At 41.4% G+C, this 24,339-nt stretch overlaps 2 protein-coding genes and 1 long non-coding RNA gene across 10 annotated transcripts; 2 read left to right on the plus strand and 1 right to left on the minus strand.

Annotated features, from left to right (window-relative positions):
- The first annotated feature begins 1,597 nt into the window (after positions 1 to 1,597).
- Positions 1,598 to 8,080, plus strand: LOC109144577. The gene is made up of 3 exons (XR_002045430.1): positions 1,598 to 2,051; positions 4,221 to 4,344; positions 7,941 to 8,080. It is a non-coding gene; the product is annotated as an uncharacterized LOC109144577 (long non-coding RNA).
- An 807-nt stretch (positions 8,081 to 8,887) lies between these two features.
- N6AMT1 (N-6 adenine-specific DNA methyltransferase 1) lies at positions 8,888 to 19,546 on the plus strand. 7 transcript variants are annotated; one of them, XR_751768.4, is made up of 8 exons: positions 8,888 to 9,067; positions 9,696 to 9,785; positions 10,188 to 10,278; positions 10,842 to 10,925; positions 11,032 to 11,173; positions 11,841 to 11,968; positions 12,355 to 12,671; positions 16,223 to 17,945. XR_751768.4 is itself a non-coding variant. In XM_019285912.3 (7 exons), exons 1-6 carry the CDS (start codon positions 8,934 to 8,936, stop codon positions 11,945 to 11,947), a joined length of 648 nt encoding a protein of 215 aa, XP_019141457.1. In that variant the 5' UTR covers positions 8,888 to 8,933; the 3' UTR covers positions 11,948 to 11,968; positions 17,041 to 19,174. The 7 variants fall into 7 exon arrangements, 1 of the variants encoding a protein (XP_019141457.1); XR_751769.4 differs by having other exon boundaries at positions 11,841 to 11,898; XR_751771.4 differs by having other exon boundaries at positions 11,032 to 11,148; positions 11,841 to 11,898.
- On the minus strand, positions 16,721 to 23,939 carry CGGBP1 (CGG triplet repeat binding protein 1). Of its 2 annotated transcripts, none has more exons than XM_039555028.1 (2): positions 23,898 to 23,939; positions 16,721 to 21,969 (listed from the first exon to the last, which is right to left on the minus strand). In XM_039555028.1, exon 2 carries the CDS (start codon positions 21,945 to 21,947, stop codon positions 21,444 to 21,446), a length of 504 nt encoding a protein of 167 aa, XP_039410962.1. In that variant the 5' UTR covers positions 21,948 to 21,969; positions 23,898 to 23,939; the 3' UTR covers positions 16,721 to 21,443. The 2 variants fall into 2 exon arrangements, with proteins under 2 accessions (XP_039410962.1, XP_039410972.1); XM_039555038.1 differs by having other exon boundaries at positions 23,904 to 23,920.
- Positions 23,940 to 24,339: the final 400 nt, after the last annotated feature.

The following is a 24,339-nucleotide window of genomic DNA, read 5'->3' on the forward strand; positions in this document are numbered from 1 at the left end:
TGCAATGTCAGTGTGACACTAGAACCAATATTTGAAAAAAGAACTTTTAGATAAACTTCATGTTAGTGAAATGCCAGGAGGTCAAAAGAGATATGGAGAACAAAATCTTTCAGTTCGTGTCACAGATCAGCTGAAAAAATGAAGTCCTGTTATTTTCATATTTTCTTAATAAGTTCTTTCAGTCTCCCTTAAAATCTTCCTTCTTCCTCCCCTGCACTGCAAGGTACTAAATTTACACTAAAATTAGTGTTTTGACCAACTCCTGAACGTCTCCTTTTATCTCAGTAAAATCCTCTTAGAACTAGAGAAAAACCAAATTGTTTGTACATTTTTGTTATGAAGATGTAGTAGGGAAACTATCAGTAAAATGTTCAGTTTGTAAAGACTGTACTGGATTTTTGGATACAGCTTATGTTAATGCAAATAGTTCTAATGGAAGGTTTACAAAGTTATTTATAGTGCGGGAAGATGACTTCTTATTGTCATTAAAAAATGCACAACAGTCTTCATGAAGTCTTTAAAAAGCATTTTGGTGCCTTTTATTCTCTTGGGAAAACCACTCCTTCACTTGCTCCATCCACATCTGCATAGAGTCAGGAATTGCCCTGGAAATAAAACATTTAGGAGGTGTTTTATTCTTTGTCCTCAGGTATTTGCCTCTCCAGACTGGCAGACATGGGAATGCTGGGAAGACATTGTGATTAATTGTTTATGGGGGAAATAAATTCCTGACATTTTTCATGGGTTATCTGCACTGTTGGTTAAAATACAGCATTTCCAAGGTTTTCATGATTCCCCTTAGCCAGAATGCTGCTGGGAGGCAATGTAGAGCCTAAGCTGGTAAATAACTGGGACAAGAAAGTCACAAAAAATGGAAGAAGATGGATCTGCCAAGGCCTTCAAAGCCTTTAGTTTTCAAGGAAAAGTGTTATTGCTTAAATAAATTCTACAGACATTAACTGACATGGCTAAAATATTCTAGGATGTCTTCCTACTCAAACTTCTTGTTTGTTCCTTTTCAGAAGGAAGAAGTTGTTTAGTTAGATCTGAATTTAAAAGTAAGACCTCTGATACAGTGAAGTATTTATGTCTGATTTTAGTCATGGGGTTTGTGTCATTTCTTTTTTTTTTTTTTTTTTTCCCCAGAACTGCCAGTTCAAACAACTGTAGAAAGGAGGATCATATCACCTATTTTTCTTCCTATTTGTTTCTGAATCTGGAGCTCTGATGAAATTCTTGGTGCTAGAAAAGGTAACTCTGGTTTGTTCACCATCATCAGGTGAATAAATATCACATCCTTAGCACAGTGAAGAAAAAAGTCTTCAGGAATGAACACCAACATCAGTATTAACTAGAAACATCTCATTTTCTAATTATAACTCTACATATGGTTTTTTATAAGGTCTTAGGCAAACCCTCTGCCTCATCATCTCCCTCTGCAAGCTGTAGCTAAGTGCAAGAATTAATTATGTGACCCGTGGGTAGTGAAAAAGGCTTGATGAGCCAAAACCTTCCCACTCATTTCATACCTTCAGAAAAGTATTGTTCTGATTTGCACCACTTCCAGCACAAGGAGGATGGATGGTACTTGGAAGAATTGCATCAAGGCAAAATATTGTACTTGGCATTTAAATTCAAAGTTGATGGCAGTTTCAGGAATGCCTGACCCTGATAGTCAATGCCAAGGGCTACATTTTTTGTATTCTGTAATTCTCTTCAATAACTGCTCCAAGACTCATACAGAGAGAGCAGTGCACAGTCAGGGCTGTTACTAATTCTTTGATCAAAATCAGATGATTTGCCTTTCCAATTTTTTTAAAGTTCCAAAGCTGTTCTTGCTTTGGTTTTTGCTGTAAGAGTTTTGATGCAAAGCACCACTTACATGTTTGCCCCAGCTCCTGAGGCTTGGACATGTGTGAACAATAACAATCAAGATGCAGTAAATTTTCTGAGGATTAATGCCTGGCTGGGAGGAGATGAAGGTCAGCAGCACAGCCAAGGATCATTAACCCAAGCTGGTCACTAATCTCAAGAAATTACTTCATGCCAAGGTCAGTATTGTTATTTTAAGCTGGCAATGAAAAAGCATGGCTATATGAATTTTTATTTGATAGGTTTCATGGTAATATCTAGCATATTTTAGAAAAAATTAATTTGACTTGGGAGAATTACATTTACTAATTACACCAGCCCAGCTCCCAGCGATTGATTATTTTTGCTTTCTTTAACACGTGTACTGTCATGTTTTTCTTCCATGTGCGATTGCCGTGAACCTATTAAAGAGTGACCTTATTTGTGTATCTATTTACAAGTTTCTGTTCCCTTCCCAAATTTTCACTCCTAGAGCTTACTTACATCTCTCTCTAAATATTTGACTGAACATCTACTCAGGGTATTACATTTCAAAGCTATGTTTCCAAAGGCTGTTGTTTGCAAAGTGAGGATATCATAGATTTACTCCCTTCAGAAGCAGTACTCCACCTTAGTACTCCCTTTTCCCTTTCCTGAATTAGGTCCCCAAAAGCCCCCAAGATGCTGGCAGCCCTTGTGTTTAGGCACCAAAGGTGCCAAGGAGCTCAAATATCGCCCCGATCTTCTGGCATATTCCAAAGTACCACTGATACAGGTGACAGCTGATGAAAACCTTTGCAGACTCACCAAAAAAGGAAAAAATGCAATTAATCTTACACAAAACAAGAACTGTTTAGATCTTTCTAAAGCAAAGAGCATTTTTATTGTTTTCTTTGTTTGTTCTATGTTTCTTCTTGCTAGGAAATTTGTCCCTGTGAGTTGCTCCTCAACTTCTCAGCCTTTGCAATTCAAATCCCTCTTTGCTTCCAGATGGGGACTTGCTGCTGAAAGGGACAAAAATATTTGAGTTCAGCCCTCCAAGTTGACATGCAGCAGATGCAAATCTCCAGGGCTTTGTCTCAACTCACCATCACATCACAAAATATTTTCCAACATTTCTTGCAAACTTGAACCCCACACTAAGAGACCAAAGTGAGGGAATAGGAGTGACAAGGATCCATCACAGCAATTTTCCTGGATCCAGCTGAGGTCAACCTGCAGTGCTTTGGAGCATGGCTCACCAACCAGGCACCTTGAAGGTTTCAATTCTAAATCACCTCATTCATTCTTACTGACATATGTTATGTCTCTACTTGTAACATATTTTTAGTATTTCCTTTAAAATATATTAACAGGTGTGAGTGTGAAAACCGCACAACTTAAGGAGCTTGTTGTTGCTGGACAAAGACTCAGTTTGGGTGTAGTCCAATGAAAATGTTACAAGCCAAAAATAAATAAGCTTCACAAATCTCACATTCTGATTGTAGATCAGCCTAACTCAGCCAGGAATATGCTAATCTTCAGGTTCCTTCCCACAATATATTCAGTTTCTTCTTTCAGTTGCGCTTTTCTGTGCCTTCTTCTATTACTTTTCCTTAAAAAAAGCTAAGAAAAGTAATTCGAGTCTTGATATAAAGTTATGGACAGCCATAGAAAACACGGCCTCTCATCCACAGTCCCTTGCACTCAGATTATATTGGTGGCAGTTTGCTTCTGTCTTGTACTGCCATAAAATCCCTCATTATGGGCCAGATTTTGCTGTTCTGTTTTTGACTGAACAATGTATGATTTCAGAATGTCATTATGAAGAACATTTCAAGGGTTGTTTTGAAGCAAAAACCCTTTAAAATATCTCTTTATTAGGTTTTCATACTAAAATACAGACAGGGAAATACAGACAGGGAAATACAGACAGGGAAAACCTTTTTTGTCTTTAATTTTATGAGTTCCCAAGAATTCACTCAGAGTTTCAATTTCTTCCTTTCATACAATGTAATTTTCAACATTCACTATTTTAAAAGCTTCAATCACTTTTTATTCTTACTCTTCCCTTGTCTCCCATCCTAATCTATTCTCCAGAAAGTCAGAGTCTTTTCCTGGCTTCAACAGCTTTCCATCACCTATTTATGAGCTTCTTTACAAAACCAGGACACAAAAAATATGATATATATATATATATTAAAAAAAAAATATATATATACATCATTGGGTAACAGATATTACATAAAATAGGATTTTTAATTATAGCCATTACAGATATCTGTATGCTTATATACTTCAAAATCAATATATATAATAGTAGAATAATACTTCCAGTTTTATTTCCTCTCCTGCTAACCTGACTGTGGCATTGCTGCTTCTCTGTACAGGCCTGGATAGAACTTAATTTCTTGTGAGTTCCTGGGGAAATCACACATCTTTCCTGCCCACTGAAGGAGGAAATGTTGGTAACCAGTTATAAAAGAAAGTTCCACTACGACCCTGCTGCTTCAGGTGCTGTGGTTTAAAATGCATATGAAAACCAAAGGACTTGGTCATCGGTGACCTAAAAACCCCAATTCCATTTTTGCCATTAGCAGCAAGTTTTTCCCAGGCTTCTGGCCTAAATCCAGTTAAAACAACTATATATGACTACTTACTAAACATTCCTTTCTGCTCAGTTGATTATGGCATTATTCACTTTCTCTTCTGAAGTGCTGAAATACTTTTGTGCACTATTAAAAATTCCCTGCCTTCCCCCTGAGGCAGCTGCATTTCAGCATTGGAGTGATGTAATAATTCCTTCAAGAGCTGGCAGTTGGTTTTTAAAGCTTAACATGCACTCTGGGATCTTCTCAGGAAGGGCTGTAAACAAGTGTCCAGCACTCCTGCTCTCGAATATGTCATCCCTGGACCTCTCCTGAGCAGGTCGAATAATCCCACAGCCATGCCATGAGGTATTGCAGCAATGATGTAAGGGCAAGGATTTTCATCAGTCAGGAGGGAAGCAAGGAAGTGAAAAGAGATTGGAGCTATTCACCTGAGCAAAAAATCAGTGTGTAAAACCCAGCACTGATTCACCTGACAGTATCTGTGGAGAATGGGGAGTTTTATTGGAATATAAACTCCATGTTTTGGCTTTTGGTACGTTAGGGAACTCAGAAGGGTAGAAAGGGTAATTGGGAAATGTGACACTTGAAAGAAGTAGTTAATTATCCAAAGACTAGAAATTAGTAACATCCAAGTGGTTTTAACATCAACAGCAGCAAGAGCTCTTCACTTAATAGCCAGGAAAGCAGTAAAAAGATGATTTTTTTTTGGCCTTAGTTTAATGATGAGCCATTATTCAAGTATGCCAAGGTCAGAAGGGGATGAAAATATTTGATTGAGGTAAGAGATGGAAGCAAGGGAATGAATGAGAGCAGGAATAGGCTTCAAAGCTTATTGGTTAAATAACCATCTCAAGCATGATATTGTGTCGAAAAGAAATAGGGTAAAAGACTGATCACTAAAAAAGCTAAGTCTTAGAAGCTATAACATATAATATAAAATAAGAATTATTAAAATTTGAAGTGTTCAAGGCGAGGTTGGACAGGGCTTGGAGTAAGCTGGGTTAGTGGAAGGTGACCCATTTTACAATTCTACATTTCTATTGAAGATATTAAATACTAGAGCAAAAAGGTCTGGACATGTGTTCAAGAGGAGAAGAAAGAAAGGAGCAGGACCTCTGTACCACTGACCTGGGACAACAATTAACAGCTGAGTGATGATTTTGGCCGTGTGGCAGAGGCAGGACAGCTGGCTACATTACTGCAGTGTCTGTCTCCATTTTTAAACACCAAAAATTAATCTACTTAGACTCCCATGCAGCTGGAGATGTCATGTTATATGGAAAAGTATGAACTAAGCTGGAATTGGCAGCAGGAGCATGAAGTGAACAGAAAACTTAATTATAAGTTAGTCATACACCATACTGAAAAGGAATAGTGACAAGTTCAAAGTTAATGCTGGTGATTCCCTGAAATATCACTCCTGGGGCTGATTTTGCTTAGTGTTTTTATGAGGATCCTTGGCATCCCTGTGATGACAACAAGAAATCAGGAGACATCAATTTAAAACGAAATGATCAGAATGTGAGCAATAGGCATGCAAAAAGGGAACTCTTAGAACCAATAAAATGCTACAGAATTCTCACTTTGCGGTCAGTAATTTGGAAATTATTGAGGAAAACTTAGGAAAACCATCTGATCACAAAAAGGCGAAAAACATTTCTGCAAAGCAAGTGCAGCCGTGATCCTGGGATGTACCATGAAAGTTCCAAAAGAGATAATGAGGCTTGTCAATTCTCCAAAGCATCAGTAAGGCATTATCTGTAATATTTTGTACCAGTCACATTCAGGGTGAAGTCAGACTTGAACCTAAATGCAGAATGTCTAGAAGTGTGTTAAGAGAAATGAAAATAATATCTTGTGACAGGAAACTTTTAAGAGCATGTTTTATTTAGCCAAGCAGAACAAGGGCTGACGAGGGCAAAACTTCTCTTTGCCTACAAATCCACCAAGAAAATCTGTGAAAAGAATTGCTTAAGTTTACATACTTGCCAGAAGAGTGAGTATAAAACCTATCCCCTCTGTATTTAGGCCACAAACTACAGGGTTTCTAATTATTAGAGCACCAAAGTGTTATCTTCTAATTAGAAATAATGACGGCAAGAAAATTATCTACTTTTAGGAAGATACTCGCTCAGTTGAAGAAAGAATTTATGAGGTTTCTTGCAGCCTTCTCTTAGCAGTTCTGTCTTTGCAGTTATCCTGGTGGCTCCAGTTCCTCAAATGCAGCAAAACAGGAGAATTCACAGGTCCTGCACAGGCCTAGGTCTCTTCCAGGAAATGCATCTGTGAAATGTTTGAGAATTTTACAGAGGAAGCCTGTGAGGGCTGACAGGAAATCATGGGTTAAGGATTCTGTATGAGAGACATGGCACTGAATTCCAAATGGGATGAAGCCATACAGCATAGTGTAAACAAATGGTTATGATTCCTGTCAAGACCAATTTTTCATCTCCATAAAGCCCAGTTTAATAACATGGCACAGGCACCGCTGAAAAATGGGAATATCAGCTTTCCAACAATTTCCCAAAATTGAAATAGAATCTGTTTTGGCAAAAACATTACAGTTGTCTACCAAGAAAAACATTTTAGGTAGGTCGTTATATAAGCAGTAAAAATAAATGTTTTATAAAATTCACCCACAAGGACTTAGAAGTATTAAAAAAACCCCCCCAATAATAATTAACCAGATTTCATGAAGTATGAAACAGCCAAAAATAATAACAAGTACAGCTGAAGAAGGTGAAGTCATTTCTCCTACTGCACTCCAAAGCTTGACCACCTGGAGAGATTAAAAAAATATATCCGAAGAATTAATTTTCCTAATATGGGCACAATGCAAAATTCTGTCTTCTAACATGACTTCATTTGGCCAAAGGAATGGAATTTTATGCAAGCTTAATATGTTTTACAAGTACTTGTTTCTCTGGCACAGCAGCAAATCTGTGGGAAGGCAGATGAAATGGAGCACCTACTATGTTTCCTTTGGAGCTAAAAAAACCTGGTATTGTGTCCTGAAGAGAAAGTAACATTTTAAATTAAAAGGTAATATTAGTACAAGATCAGGTCCATGAATTAATTTACTCTGGAAACTGACATTTTCTGAACTTCTGAGTTTCTAGAATTGCTTTTTTTAGATAGTGGAGCCTATTTTAAGATAAAGCTTGGTAGTTTCATTTCCATGACAGGACAAAAACAATCCTTGAGTTAAAACCTCATCTTTAGATCTGTGAATAATAATCTCTGAATATCTGATTGCACTGACTTGGTTAACATCACCTTTTTCCTTCATTGACCTAGACAGTCACCTCATTCAAAATTTGAGTCTTCAGTGCATTAATAACCCAACACAGATATTTAATGGGGATATTTCATGGGAATTAGAATCTGCTCAGTTCTTTCTTCTGCTTTTGATCAGAATTTTTTGGGGTTTTGTTGTGTAGAGAAAATTATTAATCTCATCTGTGCCCTGAAATTTTTCCTCAATTCTTAATTTTGCAGAGCCTCATTTTTGTTAGAGCACTGCCTCCAGCTCTGGAGTCCCAGCCCAGGAAGGACCTGGAGCTGTTGGAGAGTCCAGAGCAGACACCAGGATGATCAGAGGGCTGGAGCAGCTCCGCTGGGAGGAAAGGCTGGGAGAGTTGGGATTATTCAGCCTGGAAAAGGCTTCGGGATGATCTAATTGCAGCCTTCCAGTACCTGAAGGAGCCTGCAAGAAGGATGGAGACAGTTTACAAGGGCCTGGAGTGACAGGACAAGGAATGGCTTCAAATGGACAGAGAGCACGTTTAGAGTGAATATTAGGAAGAAATTCTTTACGGAGTGAGGGTGGGGAGGCCCTGGCACAGGCTGCCCGGAGAAGCTGTGGCTGCCCCTGAATCCCTGGAAGCGTCCAGGGCCAGGGTGGACATTGGGACTTGGAGCAACCTGGGCTAGAGGAAGGTGTCCCTGCCCATGGCAGGGTGCAATAGGATGAGCTTTAAGGTCCCTTCCACCCCAAAGCATTCCGGGGTTATGTGACTCTGAAGTTCACAGGGTCGGTATATAAAGATGCTGTCGAGTGTTGCTGGCTAAGAATCACAGAAATATAGTCTTTTTATGACAAGAAAATAGAGCTTTTTTGCTTAAGGCTTTCCCCCGTGCGTTTCAGAAGCTTCCTCAGCACCTCCTTCCCTTGGGTTTGTGCTGACTCCCTGTGGCCGTTCTCGTGATGGAAACCCCATTCGTGCAGCCGACGCCGACAGGAGGAGCAGGAGCAGCAGCGCCCTCCCTGTCCGCCCTCAGGGGCCCCCGCGGGGGGACCGCTGTGCACGCTGACACACCGAGGGTGTTTAACACACGGTCAGTGTGATCAGACGCCACCACACCTGCCGGAACTTTAGGGCTAGCACATCTGAGCGCCACCCAGCAACGCTGAGGAGGGGCGGGCACATCGCGCCCTGTTCCTCCCCTTGTCCCTCCCCTTCCCCCGGATGCGGGCCCGGGCGGGCCGGGATGGCGCTGCCCACCCCGCGGTACGGGCACCTGGGCCCGCGGGGGCCCTTTCGGGACGTGTACGAGCCGGCCGAGGACACCTTCCTGCTGCTCGATGCGCTGGAGCGGGACGCGGGCAGCCTGCGGGAGGCTCGGTACGGCAGGGCAGGCAGGGGAGCCGGGGAGGGGTGAGCTGAGGGGGGATTGCTGTCACAGGGGCGTCAGAGCCATTAGAGAGCGTCCAGAGGGGCTGCGGAGATGGGGAAGGGCTGCAGGGAAAGCCGTGCGAGGAGGGGCTGAGGGCGCTTGGCTTCTTGAGCCTGGAGAAGAGGGAACCTCATCGCTGTCTGCAGCTTCGTCATGAGAGGCAGCGGAGGGGCCAGCACTGATCCTGCTCTCTGTGACCTGAGGGAACGGCCTGAAGCTGTGTCAGGATGGGTTAGGGTGGATATCAGGAAAAGGCTCTTCTCCCAGAGGCTGGTGGGGCACTGGAAAAGGATCCCCAGGGAATGGTCGCAGCACCAGCCTGACAGAGCTCAAGAAGTGTTTGGACAGCGCTGCCAGGGATGCACGGGGTGGGATTGTTGGGGTGTCTGTGCAGGGCCAGGGGTTGGACTGGATGATCCCTGTGCGTCTCTCCCAGCTCAGGATAGTCTATGATTCTTTACTTTAGCTTGTTTGGGACGACAGCGTGATCTGTAACACTGTTTTCACCAATTCTGTATCTGTTTCAGTGCTCTTGTATGTTACAAACAAAAGTCATCCAGAGTTTTCTCTCTTTAGAGTCGAGATCTGCCTTGAAATAGGATCTGGATCTGGTGTGGTTTCAACATTTCTGGCTTCTTCCATCCTTGGACCCAGTGCACTGTACATGTAAGTATAACAGCACCTAAACTGTTGCATGAAATAATAAAGGATGCTTAGCCCTCTCATATATATTTCTCATTTTCACATTTTAAAAACTATTCTTTTCTCAATTCTGTAGATACACAAATCAAAGCAAAGAGAGTCTGTTGAGCATTTCGGAGATTATGGTGCAGCCTGAATTATTTACTACGGGTTCTGTAACAAATAAGTAGTGCTGTGACTAGAAATCCATTTTCCCATTTCTCAGACAAATTGCTAAGCCTACACTTGTGTTTGCTCGGCGGAATCCTTGTGGGTCCCTTTTAACTCAGAGTATTCTGTGATTCTGTAAATTAGGTTGTGGTTCATAGGGTTAAACTTCCAGGTACAGTAGCCTACAGCTTACACTTTGTAATATTTCCCTTTTAGATGCACAGATATCAACCCCATGGCAGCTTACTGTACCCAGGAGACAGCTCTGCTTAACAATGTTCACCTGCAGCCTGTCATTACTGACTTGGTAAGAGAGATGTTTCAATAGTATCCCCTTCATAGTTTGTATAATTTTTTTATACCTACTGGAGATCATGGAGTCACACAATAGTTAGGGTTGGAAGGGACCTCTGGACATCACCCCCTGCCAAGGCAAAAAAACCCCAGCAAACTACTCAAGCTCTAAAATTCAAAATTAAGCTCTGAACATTTATTGAATTACTTTAAAAAAAAATCTGTAGATATAGTTTGGAAAATCCTGGATAAGGAATTCTGTAGTGGCCTGACATTATAGCCCTTTGTCTAAAGTTATGCAGTTCTTCGTTCTCAGCCTTTTCTGATTTAATGAGAACTTACATATATTGTTACTTTTGATTTCTCACAACATTTGATATGGAGAAAAGATAATTTTCTCATCTCTTTAATCCCGAATATATATGTTTATAAAAGATTATATAGATAGGCAACAATAAATGGGATTTAAAATGGCTGACCAACTGCACTATGTAACTGCATTTTTACAAAATATTTGCATTCTTCATGTTTCCAAAAAGAAACCCCACACAAAAGAATCATCAACTTCACCTACAGGTCAAAGGATTATCTCCAAGGTTAAATGGGAAGGTTGATCTACTGCTGTTTAACCCACCATATGTGGTAACACCTTCTGAAGAGGTAGGAAAAATTTTAAATACATAGTAAAAATGGTATTGCTACTGTCACTTGTTGGGACAGTTTAATCATTCGGTATTATGACAATCTTTGCTTTCCTTCTTGCTAGGTGAAAAGCTGTGGAATAGAGGCATCCTGGGCTGGTGGCAAACAGGGCAGAGAAGTAATGGATAGAGTTTTCCCATTAGTACCAGACCTGCTTTCACCAGGAGGATTATTCTACTTGGTAACAATTAAAGAAAATAATCCAGGTGATCACTGCCCTAGGATATTGAAATGTGCCAAACCAGGTTTAACATGGTATAAATCAAAATGCTGATCACAGCTAGACCCAAAATGCAAGCACATTTATCAAAACTAAGAACTCCCCAAGCTAGTTTGGAAAATGAAAGTGTGTAGGTCCCCAGCAGCTCTGCAAGAGTTCAGTTCCAAGTCTGAATGGTGAGTTAATTAAGTCTGAACTAATTAATGAAGCCAGGCCAATTCTTTCTTATGGAAGAAAATGGTGGTGTTAACCTAAAAGGCTTAGTTGGAAATGTGATTTTCATTTTACAGGTGTAGAGAAAAGATTTGGATTTGTTTCTTCTGATCTAATGCTTAATGGCCACAAGTGATCATGTAATGTCAAGATTATTGTTCACACCTGATTTATTAGGCAGCTTTTGTGAGACGATGCTACAAATGTCACTTTCTCCTACGGTTTAGCTTCATACAGAATTCTAGCAAAATACTGAACTTCAGTTTGTAAATTATGAGCTTTATTTGTTCTTGGTGGGAGATTATTTTGCATAAAAATTCCTGCCTGAAAGGGTAAGAGGACAGTTTATAAACTTTGCTTTACAGCTTGAGGGATTACCTTAGAACTGTCTTTTATAAGCAATTTCTACTCATTTATAAACAGTGCACTTTCCATTACAGATGAAATTCTGGAAACAATGAAGAAAGGTGGCTTGAAAGGCACACGAGTACTTTCCAGGCAAGCAGGACAAGAGATGCTGACTATCCTTAGATTTAGGAAGTCTTGATAACTTCTCTTCACCTTCCAGGTAGTAGGCATGAAGAAAATTGAACACAGAGTTGTCAGCTGGGAAACACTGAAGTGAATGCAATCTGCCCTCTGTTAACGGCAGAAACCTATTCATATAAGCAAAACATCAAGAAAGAAATGAACCCCAAAACTGAACTAGGGAACAAAATATCAATGGGTGTCATAATGATCTAATATCCTCTGACATAACCAATCCCACACACCAAACAGAGTCTCACTTTTACATGCCATGCACATGTATCACTTTTAATTTGTAGTCTTCAGTTGTCATTGGTCAGAATCATGGTCATTTTACACCATCAACATTCACAACAAACTGCAAGTTTGCAAGCAGCAATATTAAGATATCCTTCTGTTGGCCTAAAAAGTTCTTTCCTCTCCCAGGATCAGCATTCTCAGCACAGATCACTTTGGCCATGGTTAAGAACCAGAGTCTTCCACCTCCCTCTGACCTTCAAAGAAGAAGAAAGAGCCTGGTTAAAATACACAGATGGTCAGAGTTCACCACAAAAGCATTTGGTGGAAGTTTGGATCAATGCACAGATGGAAATACAGTGGCACTTGTTACAATGCAAAATGTGAAGACAGAGTTAAGAGCTGTTTCATTTGTTCTCACATACCTGTTTGATACTTTGCTGCTGTACTATTCAGGGTACTGAACTTCTCATCTCTCCCAACATACAAAGATATTCCAGCAGCAGGTAAGGAGGATTCTCCAGTTCTTCCTTGTAATGAGCACAACAGTTCTGCAACTCATTAAACACCTTCCCCGAACTTCAGAGAAGGCTCCTCAAGGAATGATGGAAAATTTTATTTTAGTAATTGTACATATGTATATCACCACTGGGATTTTTTTGAGGAATGTAATTTTGCAAATAGAATTGAATTTTATTCCTTTTCACTTCTTTTCCCCCCATTTTAAAGAAGCAGTAATGTAGTTTTTCTGGTGTACACCTGTGGGTTTTCTGGGGCTCTCGTTGTTTTGTCTCTGGATAGCTCTGCAACATACAAAGCTTAAATAAGTTGGCTTCAACTCCCAGCTTACTTTTGACCAAAATAAAACCCAAACAAGATTGGAAAAACTTAGGGATAAAATGGATGTACACTGAAAAAAATTATTTCCATCATGGTTCTGTAGAGACTGACTTGCAAGAGTTTTCTCTCCGATGCTCCTATAAACATCATTTTGGTATTTGTAGTAATTTGTATCATTTTAGCAGTGCTTTATCAGTGTTGACCAATTCATCAGTGGATGTATCTGAGATGTTCGAACAGCAGTTGAGTGCATCCATTGCAGCAGCTCTAAGCTTTTTTGTAGGATTTTCTTCCTTTCCATGGTAACACTTACGTCTCCTGGACGACAGCAGCCAAGAAGAACTTGAAACAAAATAATCTCATTAAACAAAAGAAAATAAAAATTATATTAGGAGTATACTGGGCAAATACAGTCCTCACATCAGTCCAAATTAGCAGACCCTCTTATTCAAAAACTGCTGCAGACCCTTTATAGGAAGAGCCTTTGGCCATGATGCAAAATGTATTTGGTCCTCAGGTGCTGGAGTTCTTATCTGCACAGTTACTGAGTATTTCTCTATTATTATCATTATCATCCTCTTCAATTAAATTAGGAAGCTCTGCTATGGTAATAAAGTAAGACATATTATCTCCAGGGTGCACTGAGCACTGCTTTGGTTTCTGTTCTCCACATGTAATGTTTAATAGCTATAGACAGGTTTAATTATGAGGCCACATCTTATTGTAAACTTGATAATTGCTCTGAGCCAGCATTACCAGAAGAATGTTCAGGAATATCCTTTTTATCAGCATGACTGGAGAGACCTTTATTCTCTAGGGATTGGAAAGAGAAGATGGTCCTGGGGGTTTAAAAAACATCTTTTTTCCTTCTCTGACTCCTGGGTCCCCTCAGTGCAATGAACAAAGCTGCAGATTTTTTTTGATTTTTGAAAGATGCTCCTGCAAGTGAGGCTTTGATTTTACAAGAAGCAATATAGCAGAGAGGAGAGATGCACAGCAGGATTTTAAACTTGTTCACTGCTTCTGTATGATTAATTCAACATTAATGAGCTAAGAAGCTGAAAAAATTCACTATTCACAAGCTGGTAGATGTCAAACACATCTGAATTGTCTCAATTTGCATTAATGCCTTAATTTATAGTAATCTGTACTATAAGGGATGATTGTTTCTGCTGCTTGTTCTCAGCATCTTCATAAGGACAAGTAATTTGGATTTTGTGTGTTGCATTTTCAGCATGTCCTTAAGACTTTTTCCCCCTAAATATTTTTAAGACATTGAAGCACTTAGCTGAACCTTCCCCAAAACCTCTGCCCATGCAAAGTTTCTTCATGAAGTTAGAACCAAACTGAAGTCAAACAGGAATTTTGTATATAGCAATTATCACTTCTGCTTAAAATGCAAATGCCTACCAAAGTCTAAATTACCAGGTTTTTTTTCCCAGAGTAATATTTTGGAGAAAACAAAAGAGAACAACTTTCTGAAATGTTATGTTTGGATTTCTTTTTTTCTATCAAAATTTTTGTGTTTGGATTGAGTGCATGATGATCAGGACAATGATACTGATGTTTGTGAGGAACTGAAAAAGCTGACAAAAATTCCAATCCAGCCTATAGGCAAAATATTTATGGAAGAAAACTCCTTGAGTGTAACTGCACACACAGCAGGGCTCCACTTGAGCCAAAACACTCCTACCACAAATTGCATTTTTGTGCAGTGAAGACACCTGATGGCTGCATCCACAGCCAGCTCAGAGAGAAAAATTGGTTATTCAGGGAAGTTATTCTCTTGTTGAGACTTAATTACCACCTTGAGCCATTCTATTTTTATTATATCATTAAGATACAAATGAGATATTTTCGATCTCCAAATGGTAATTTAGATTTTTTAATTGTTTTTATCTCAGTCCATGGATTTGAGGCACTGCAAGAGTCTAGTTTTGCTTTAAAAGCATATTTCAAGGGATAGTAAATGGTAAATAAATATAAAATAAGTATTTTTCAAAGGAAGGAATGAGAATCCTAATCCTAAGTTAGGAAAGGGGATTGGCAGAAAAAGATGTCACCAGCTGGGCACTGATTTGCACTGTCTGTAGTAACTCAGTAACTTTGCTGAACCCTAACAGCCCCCAGGTATTGAAAAAGCCTTATTCAGTGCAATTGAATTTAAAGAACCAATTCAATTTAAACATAACAACTAGCACAGTTCTCTGTGTTGGATACTATTATTTTGGAGGAAGAGGCTCCAAAAATACAGGGTGAAATTCAGACCCGAGTATTGCTATAGGGAGAAACTATCTTCACTGGATGCAGTCCCCTTTCTCATGCCTGTTGCTACTTTACTGAATGCAAGTGAAAAGAAAAAATCCCAACCATAATCTATGCAATGTTCTTTCTGTCCCACCTCAGTTTTTCTTCTGACAAGACCAAAGTTCTATTTTGGGGCTGCATTTTTCCTGTTTGCAGGAAACCACAGAGTGAGACACAGCGTTCTGAGAGTGGGCTGCAGGAAGTCTGCTGAAAATTACCTTTTAATACTGCATGAAGGAGGTTTTAGTGCCTTAAAGGAGCAGCAGCGTTTCAGTGTCCCATCAGCTCCTTTTCTGTCACTGGTGATCACAGAGCTCTCAGGATTTGCTGCTGCACCAGCCAAGGTGGCCCCTGCAGCCCATTCCAGGCCTTACTCCTGTCATTCCTTGTTAAAAGAGGGATCACCTCCTTCATTTCAATACAAGTCCTTTCCTCCTTCAGAACATGAGATTGTCTGCATCTCCCTGCTTTTCCCTCAGCAGTTTCAGTTTCAGGAGATGAGCTGAGCCTTGCTGAACCAAAGCACACATCTTGAGCCAGGTTCTGAACTGTAGGCTGAGCTTGGGTGCTCTCACAAGGGGGGTCAGTTCATTCAATCCAGAGCTGGGTAAAGCTCCACTCGGGGGTTTGCTGTCTGTAAAACACTTCCCTAAGGGCAACCATGGGTATTGTAGCTGTTGGATTTATCTTGAGGTAATGACAGGCTTCAGAAAGAAGGGGAGGGAGGAAGCAATTTGAAACTAATTATAGAAGAATTAAGGTGAGAAGGTCTCAATTACTGCGGTGAAATCCAATGCTGAATTTGAGAGCTATTTTGTACACTGGAGGACAGATAAAAAACCACTTGAGGCAAACCAATATACATACCCCTCCTAAGAACCTCTAAAGCCCCTAATTACTCTTCTTCCAGCTCTGAACAGAACTACTGAGCAGTATCTTCAGCTGAGCTGCAGTAGCTCCTGTATCCCAACTCTCATCCTGCACTTTCTGCTTCTACCTGAGATGTGCTCCCTGCTGTTGGATATGAAAGAGGAGGCCTCCACCACCACATGAGCCACAAATTCCAAACCCCTTGTAAAAAAGTGGTGGGATGAGAAAAAAAAAAAGCAGAACTGCCACAGGCTGTCTGTTCTCCAGCCTATGCAAATAACAAATGTCAAACCTAATTATCAATATCACTGTGGCTTGAAAGTTATGTGTACTTGATCCTACTGCATCCTGGATATGGGTTGAACTGCCTTGATTCAGTTAAAAAAGTAAAATGTCACCATAAAAATGTAGCATAGCCGAATTACTTTAAATATTTGCTTCACCTGGTTCTGCATCAGCTTCCACACAAATCCTCACTGATGTATTGATTTTGCAAGTGTGCACATGCTGTTTCATACAGGAATTGTCCACACAAGAAAACTTTACAAAGGGTATGTTTATTCTGCTTTTCCACTTCACAACAAAAAGCACTTGATCTTAATGTGCTGTGACCTGGAAATGACTGAAAATGAGAAAGTAATGATTCATAAATTCATCAGTCAAGAGGTTGCCTGAATTTATCATTGATCCATTATGAGATGTCAAGACAAGTCAGAATTCAGGAAAATAAATGTGTAAACAATCAAACCCACACTTGATGATAATTTTTGATGGGTTGATGTTATTTGCTCAATTTTCATGAAGTCCCCAAGGGAGAGGGATCAAACTGTGACCTTTTTGGATTCTTCCACATTGCAGAAGCCCTTCCTGAAAAGATCTGAGGCCTTGGACAGTTGCAAGAACCTGTACCTACAAATCGTTTACTGAAGTGTCAAAATGCACAATGATCATTCCACCTGGCGTTCACTTGGAGCAGAAGGCATCCTTAGGGAATTTCTGTCACCATGAAGAAAATTCAGGAATTGACAGGAAACAGAAGATTTGTACAACCAGTCCTGAAACAGACTTCAGTGTCATTGCACAGATAAATCAACCAGCTGCTTCAATATTTGATACAACCTTAAGCTACAACAGCAGCTCCTTAATTTTTCCTGTCCCCATCCATTTCTTCTGTCTTATATTACACCACACTATGTGAACTACCACATGTTCTTGATGCACTCGATTGGTAAAATAAGAGATCATGCATAAATTCTATAAAAAAGGAATACCTTTATTTCTTTTAAAGAGACCGTTTTTTCATTACCAAGTGAAAACTTTACAATGTAAAGTATTTCTCTTCAGTATTGTTTTAATATAAAAACTTAAATCACTTACTCTGGTCTTACTGTTCCTACAGGAAGTCTTGTGGCACTGCAGGACCCAGATATCTTCAGCCTCACTCTAGTACCTAATCTTAAGTTCATGACTTGTTTTTTTTAAATAAAACCATTTCTGTGGCCACTCACCATCAACAAAACATCCCTACCACCAAAACAAAAATAAAGCATCTTCATTAGACCGAAAGAGACTAAACTCTAATAGCACTATTACAGTGAGAAGCTTTGTTAAAATAAAAATATTTTGAAAGTTAGACACGACTTTAAAATTGTACAAAGACAACAAGCACTCAAATTACACAAAGTAGCAGTGAGTACAATGTGAATGCAACAACAGTGAGCCTTGCCTCTCTTTACATGTAAATATAAATAGAGATTATCCTTGCCAAACTTCCAGCTTTTTTTTCCTTTTTCCTGAAAACCAGCTCATTATGCTGCAAAACCGAACAGGGAGCATCTCACTCTTCAGCTCAACAGAATTGCTCAGAGGGGCTCTGGCTCAAAACAGCCCTTCTATCATGAGAATATCCCATACTTTGCAGAACAAGTTTCTCTCTCTGTTGAAAAACAGATTTCCCTTTCATTATGCTGAATGCTGCACCTTCCCATGGGAGCTGCCAAATTACAGGCTTCAAAATGATTAAAAATTTTGAAGCTTGCTCATGTTTTTTCAAGAACATGCAAGCTGAAACTATCATGGTGTGTCCATGTAAGGAGTCAAACAACAAAGAATGCTCCTGTTTGTATTTTACTCTTTGCAAGTGTTGTTTCAAGGAAAACACTTGGCAGTAATTTTAGCTAATTTGGCTAAATTTAAGTATTGGTTAGAGAAGAAGATATCTCTTCTTTTAATTATTTTACTATTACATTTAGAGTTCAAATATATTCATAAAGCCACCTGGCAAAAAGTATCCCTTAGAGCTTGTCCCTACATATGGATGTAAAGTGAAAAGCAGACATCATCCTCCCTTTACTTCTGAGAGTTTTCTTCTTTATAGGAAATACATTCTTGCACAAGAAATTAAACCCCCACGGAGACTGTTCAAACAACTTCACCACAGCCTCTAAACTAGGATTTAGTTATTACTTAGCTTTATACATGAGAAAACTACTGTAAATCTTCCCTGAGATCAACAGCAGTTAAAAGAAAGTTGTTTTATCCAACTGTAGCCATACTGGCAAAATGATGCTCTGAATGTTTGCAGGACTCTTGTTTCATGACAGAATGCAACCACTTACTCTTATTTTCTCTGAAAGATGATTTGGGTTATGTTCATGATTCTAAACTTACTTACTCATTATTCTTTCTAGATTACATGGAAGTGCTTTCTTTTTCATAGTTTTACTCCATTATTAATGTTTGTTGCAATGGGTCAAGATCTTGATTTCCAAAAAAGCTTGAAAAGTGTTGTGGCTTCATTTTTAAATGAAAACATCCTATTATTAAGACAGCAGTGTCCTGCAAACTGAGTTCATTACACTTGCCAACTTTTTAATGTAAAACTGTAAATCTGAAAGTAACCTGATTTTTTTTTTAATTATGCAAGAGCCTATTTAATGTTCCCATGAAGCATTTCAAAATGTCTGTCAGTTTGTCAGTCAAGGGAAGAACATACAGCATCAAATCCTGTATAAAATCATTATGCATGCAGCCTGGAAAATCCCATGTTAGCAAAAACTGAGTGAAGTAGCCCAAATTCCTACCTTTTAATCATCCCATTTCTCTAGCTGTTTTTGTTTTCTCAATATGCCATTGTTTTCCATTTGCTTCAATTCTAAGATAGCACTGCTAAGGTTTCAAAAAAGACTAAAACTTAAAGCACATTGTTTCACTGTAAGGAAACAGCAGCTGTGAGAAAATACTTTCAGTTCTTGTCAGGACAGAAAAGGCTATTGGCAGTTTACTTTTCACTTGGCTTCAGAAGATTTATTAAACAGTTCTAGCCCAAGGCAGTTAAGGATTTTAAGCTAAACCCAAGCTTGTGCAATAAAAAAATGATACGAGGAAGGCATATCTTGATCTCTAGGATTAGATTAAAAAATTGCTACTGTTTATTTCTGTCTGAAGTCCTAGACCAGCAGTGGGCTGAGCACCCCTGGACTGGTGCACATGGATAAGAAACCACCTGCTTCTTAGCTTTGTCCATTTATTCCAGCAGGTTTAATAGCAGGAGGCTGCAGGACATGGAACACAAGTGCATTTCTGCAGAGCTAATTGCACAAAAGCCCAGTTGTTACTAAGTACGTAAGTCTCTCTCAGCCCAGCAAAGGAGACTGCTCTAGATACAGCTGGGGAAATAGCTCCAAACCCAAAATAACCTGGTCATTTTGTCTCTTTTCAGCAATTCCTTGGTATTGCTGTAAATAAACTGCTGTGAAACTCTACTGGGGAAAGGAAGCTGGACAACTGTCTCCACCCTTGGGAGTTAAAGCATTCTTATGCCATGGTACCCATTGAGAAGGAGGATTCCTGTGCTCCCAGGAGATGCTTGGCACCTCTGAACCCAGAGCATCTCCAGGAGATCTAGAGCAGGCAGAGGTCAGTTGTATTCCAGCACTTTGCACAATACTCCCTCATTTCCTTCAAAACCTTCATAGAACACTTGCATGAGGTGAACTATTTGGCATCATAATTTGGAATAGCTCAGTAAGAGTTTACTAGGTTTTTGGAGAGGGTAACATTATTGAAATTCTTCAATTTCCCATTTTAATTTTTGCCAGTCCAATAGATGTGGCCATGGCACAGAGTAAGAAATACAGCCCGTGTCTGTAATTCCAGTATAAGTTCAAAGTGTATGTGCCTTCCTACTTGTGCTTACAAGTACTGAAAAGCCTTTGCAGTAACTGCTTTAGAAACTGTTTTAATCCCTTTACCTCCCTTGACTGAAAGGCTGATGACAAGGCCAGAGGTGCAAAGGACCTTCAGGGAGAGATGGAGCAGCCTCTTCTCCTGTGCACAATGAAAATCCTTCCCATCTCCTCAATTTAGTGCCTCTGTCATCCCCAATTTAGATTTAGCTTAGTCCTGTTAGTAGGAAAAAGGCATTAATCCTCTCTGCTAAGGACTTGGTCCAGCATAAGTTTCCCTTGACAGCAACTGCACTGCAAACCACACTCAAGTTACTGGTTTGTCTACTCAGCTTTCAAATATTGGCACTGAAATGGAAGGAGGCATGTGAAATCAAGACAAGGGAACAATGATTTTAGAAAAGCAGACATGGCAAACCTGCAGAACTCCCAGCCTTATGAGAATAGTGGAGTTCAGAGGTCAGTACAAGAGACTGGCTGGTTAAGCTGGATAATGAATACATCCACAGTTGCACCAAAGAGCGTCAGAGAGTGTTCTAGAAGAAAAATGTTTCCTGTTTCAAAACGTAAACCAAGCTTGAATAGAAAGTTGCAATAGTCCTCCCCCAACAGAGCAGTGATACTTTAACTAACCATCCTAGAGCTTCTTGCATTTCACAGGTGCAGCACCTCTTCTTGGTCACTCAGGGACAGGATACCGGACAAAGCAATCCACTGCCATGATTAGCAATCCCTACCACACCATCTTCTTGGATGCACTGTGAAGTGGGGTCCTCCATTCAAGTGCCTTTTTCTCAGCCTCAGTTACAGCTGGATTGAACAGAGATCAGGTGTATGCCAGGGATGCTCCCTACATTCCTCACGAGCTCTACATCAATGTAGCTCTGAAGTCCACAGCAGGGTTAGCAACAATCTGTGGCACACCACTAAGTTCAGGAGCAGATTGTCATTTCTACAAGAATACAAAATAGCTTGTAAAATCAATATGTAACACTGTATATATGCATGAATATAAAAATAAACCACACCATCAATATGTAAAACTTCACGACAAGGATGAAAACAGTTCTCTTCTCAACGGTCTTCAGTGTTGATGAGCTGGTTCTCATTGTCATAGCCATCAGGCAGATATGCTTTCCTCAGCTGCTCCGACTTGGGTATGGAGCTGCCGTTCTTAACGTAGCGGGACAGGAAGGCTCGCACAGAGGGGTGATCAGCCTTCTCCAGGGGGATATTGGCTTCCAGGCACATTTTCACAAAGTCCTGGATCACGCTGCTTTTCTCTGTCTGGGCAGTGCTGTTGCACTGGAGGGAGGCAGTCAGAGTCCTTTGCTTCTTCCTGACGTTCTGCTCCTCAAACTCCGCCTTCCTCTTGGTGTGTGTTTTGGACTTGAGGTGGTCGTTGATGGCGGATTTGCGGACGTGGTTCAGCACCACGTTGCAGGAGGTGCAGAAGAGCTTCCCCCCGTCCTCGTGCAGCTCGCTGCCGAACTCCGTCACGCGGTCCTGGGGCGTCACGTACAGAGCAGTCTTGGAGCGGTTCCGCGACGGAGCCGACTTCACCCCAAAGCGCTCCATCGCTGCCTCCGAGCAGGCAAAGCTGGGAAACAAAGCAATGGTTACATTCAATATCCAGCCTAGCGCCTACTGACACCTAAAATATAATTAAGACACATTTGTGGCACTATTATTGAAAGGCTCTTAATTTAGAATTCCAGAGAAATTGGGAAGAGGAATTTCCTTGTGGGTCAGAGTAAAACACTTGTAAGTTTCTCAACAGAACCCTCAAAATTCAATCTGTTCATCACTTAAAGTCAAACAAAAAGGGTTTTTGCTTTTCTTGAAGACTTCTATGTTGTGTTGAGTCAGTATTTTTCGTTTCCATCTTGAAAATGTGTATTTTGTCCATAGCAAGCAAGAAAACCATTACTGTCACTTATAAAAGCCAGTAACCCCCAACATAAAAAAAAAACCCAAACCAAAACCAAACCAAAGCTTTGCCAGCACTTGTTTGGAAACAGCCCTGGTTTTTAAACCACAACTATTAGATTGAACCTAAACTTGGAGCTTAGAGCAAATAATTTTGTCACTGCAATTACTGCTGGAAGAGCCTAATGGGAACATAAAATTGCATATACTGCAATGTAAAACAAGAAACTGTATTTTCAAAGAGGACCACAACCATGAGAGCTGGACACTTTTTAACATCACTCTTAACTAGACCATGTCACCAAAGCAAGGAATAACCCAGTCAAGTGCACTGAAATCAAACAGGACCTGTGTCCTTTTGTTGATGAGGTATGGGGTAGCTACTGCAAATCTCAGCTAAGGTAATTTATCTCCTTTTTAAAGGAAAGTTGAAGTGAAGTAATAGCTCTGTTCAGGTTTGAGGTTTTCTGAGCAAAATGAATGGTCATCACAATAACTACCCATTTCCTTAAAAAAAAAACCCCAAAAGGCAACAAATGTTTCTTCTAAGTATCCAGATATACTCCGGATACACTTCACTGTACTTGTTTTCTTTTGTTACTCAGTTTGCTGTTGCAACATCTTAAAAAAAAAAAAAAAGATTAAATAGTTTCTGCTGTCCAGAATGTCTTTTGCCTGCCCTGGAACTAAAGGAATAGAGAATTCTGTTTTCAACATTGTCTTTTTTTCTTAAGCCATTGCTACATGAGGAGATTACAGTCTTCTGCAAAAGAAGGAAACAAAGATCCTGGTATTAGCTACCTTCCTAGTGATATTTTTTCGCTCTCACTGCTACTTTCCAGAACTGTAAGTCTTTGACTGATGCAAGTTAAACAATCTTTATCCAGCATCAATGTAACTTTCTGCATTCTTTTTGTTGCTTTATACATGAGTTTCCTAAGCAACCATTTCCTGAAATCAAGCAGAAAACCAGTCTTAACCCAACACAAACTTGTTGCTTCGGCTCCTGAAAGGCCACAAACACCCCCACCCCACCAAACTAGCTGTTTGCAGTTCTACTGCAGCAAAATTCCTGGGGATTCTGAGAACAGCACAACACAAGATTTCTGGTAGGCCTTTTTTTGGGGTGTCAAGTTTTGGCGTGGGTTGCTCGCTGAGGGCTGCTGCCTGCCCCACCTCAGGGTGCCCGGCGCACCCGGATCCGCTGTCCGGGACACTCCCGGCGAGGCGGCGGCCTCGGGGGCCTGGACTGTGAGCGCTGTCACCGCACCCCGGCCCTGCTGCCAGCCCCACGAGCCGCTCGGGCGAGGAGCACAACAAGTCTGGCTCTCCAAGCACCGGGCGGGTTCCGCCCGGTAGCCAGCACCAGAACTCGATCCGTTCCTTGCCCGGGTTTGTCCCCCGGGCCGCCGGCGCCCTGTGCCCCGCGCGGGTTGAACGCGCCCCTCCCCGGCCCGGGGGGCTGCGCAGAGCCCGGCCCGGCACAGCCCAGGCCCCGCAGCTGCGGCCCTTCCCCGCACCGCGGGTGTTTCCCCGTGAGGCCCCGCAGCCCCCTCCCCACTCCCGGGTGCGCGCAGGCCCCGTGCCGGCCGCCATTACCCGCACCGGCCGCGCCACCGCCCGGCCCGGGGCCGCCCCGGGGCTGCGCCGCCGCCCGCTCCGCGCTGGGCCCCGCCGGGCCGGACGCGCCGCTCCGCCGCAGACACACGGCCCCGCCCACCCCGCCGGACCGCCCCCGCTGCTCGCCGCCCCGCCCAGCGCCGGAAGTCGCTCGCTGATTGGTTCGGCGCGGAGATGGGCGGTGCTTTGTCCAATTAAAATTGGGGGGGCGGGCGTGAGAGCGCTGATGGAGGCGTGCACCGGCCAGTCAGAGCGCGGGCGGCGGCGCGCAGCGGACGGGGGCTCGGGCGGGCGGCAGCGGAGGGGGGGCGTGACAGACGGGGCAAGCAGCCAATGGGAAGGCGGGACTGAAGTAACGGCGAGACTTTTTCACCAATCGCAGGGCGCTTATGCCAAGGGGCGGAGCCAGGGGTGAGAGCGG

The sequence above is a fragment of the Corvus cornix genome, chromosome 1 (genome assembly GCF_000738735.6).
Source record: "Corvus cornix cornix isolate S_Up_H32 chromosome 1, ASM73873v5, whole genome shotgun sequence".
Classification (NCBI taxonomy): Eukaryota; Metazoa; Chordata; class Aves; order Passeriformes; family Corvidae; genus Corvus; species Corvus cornix.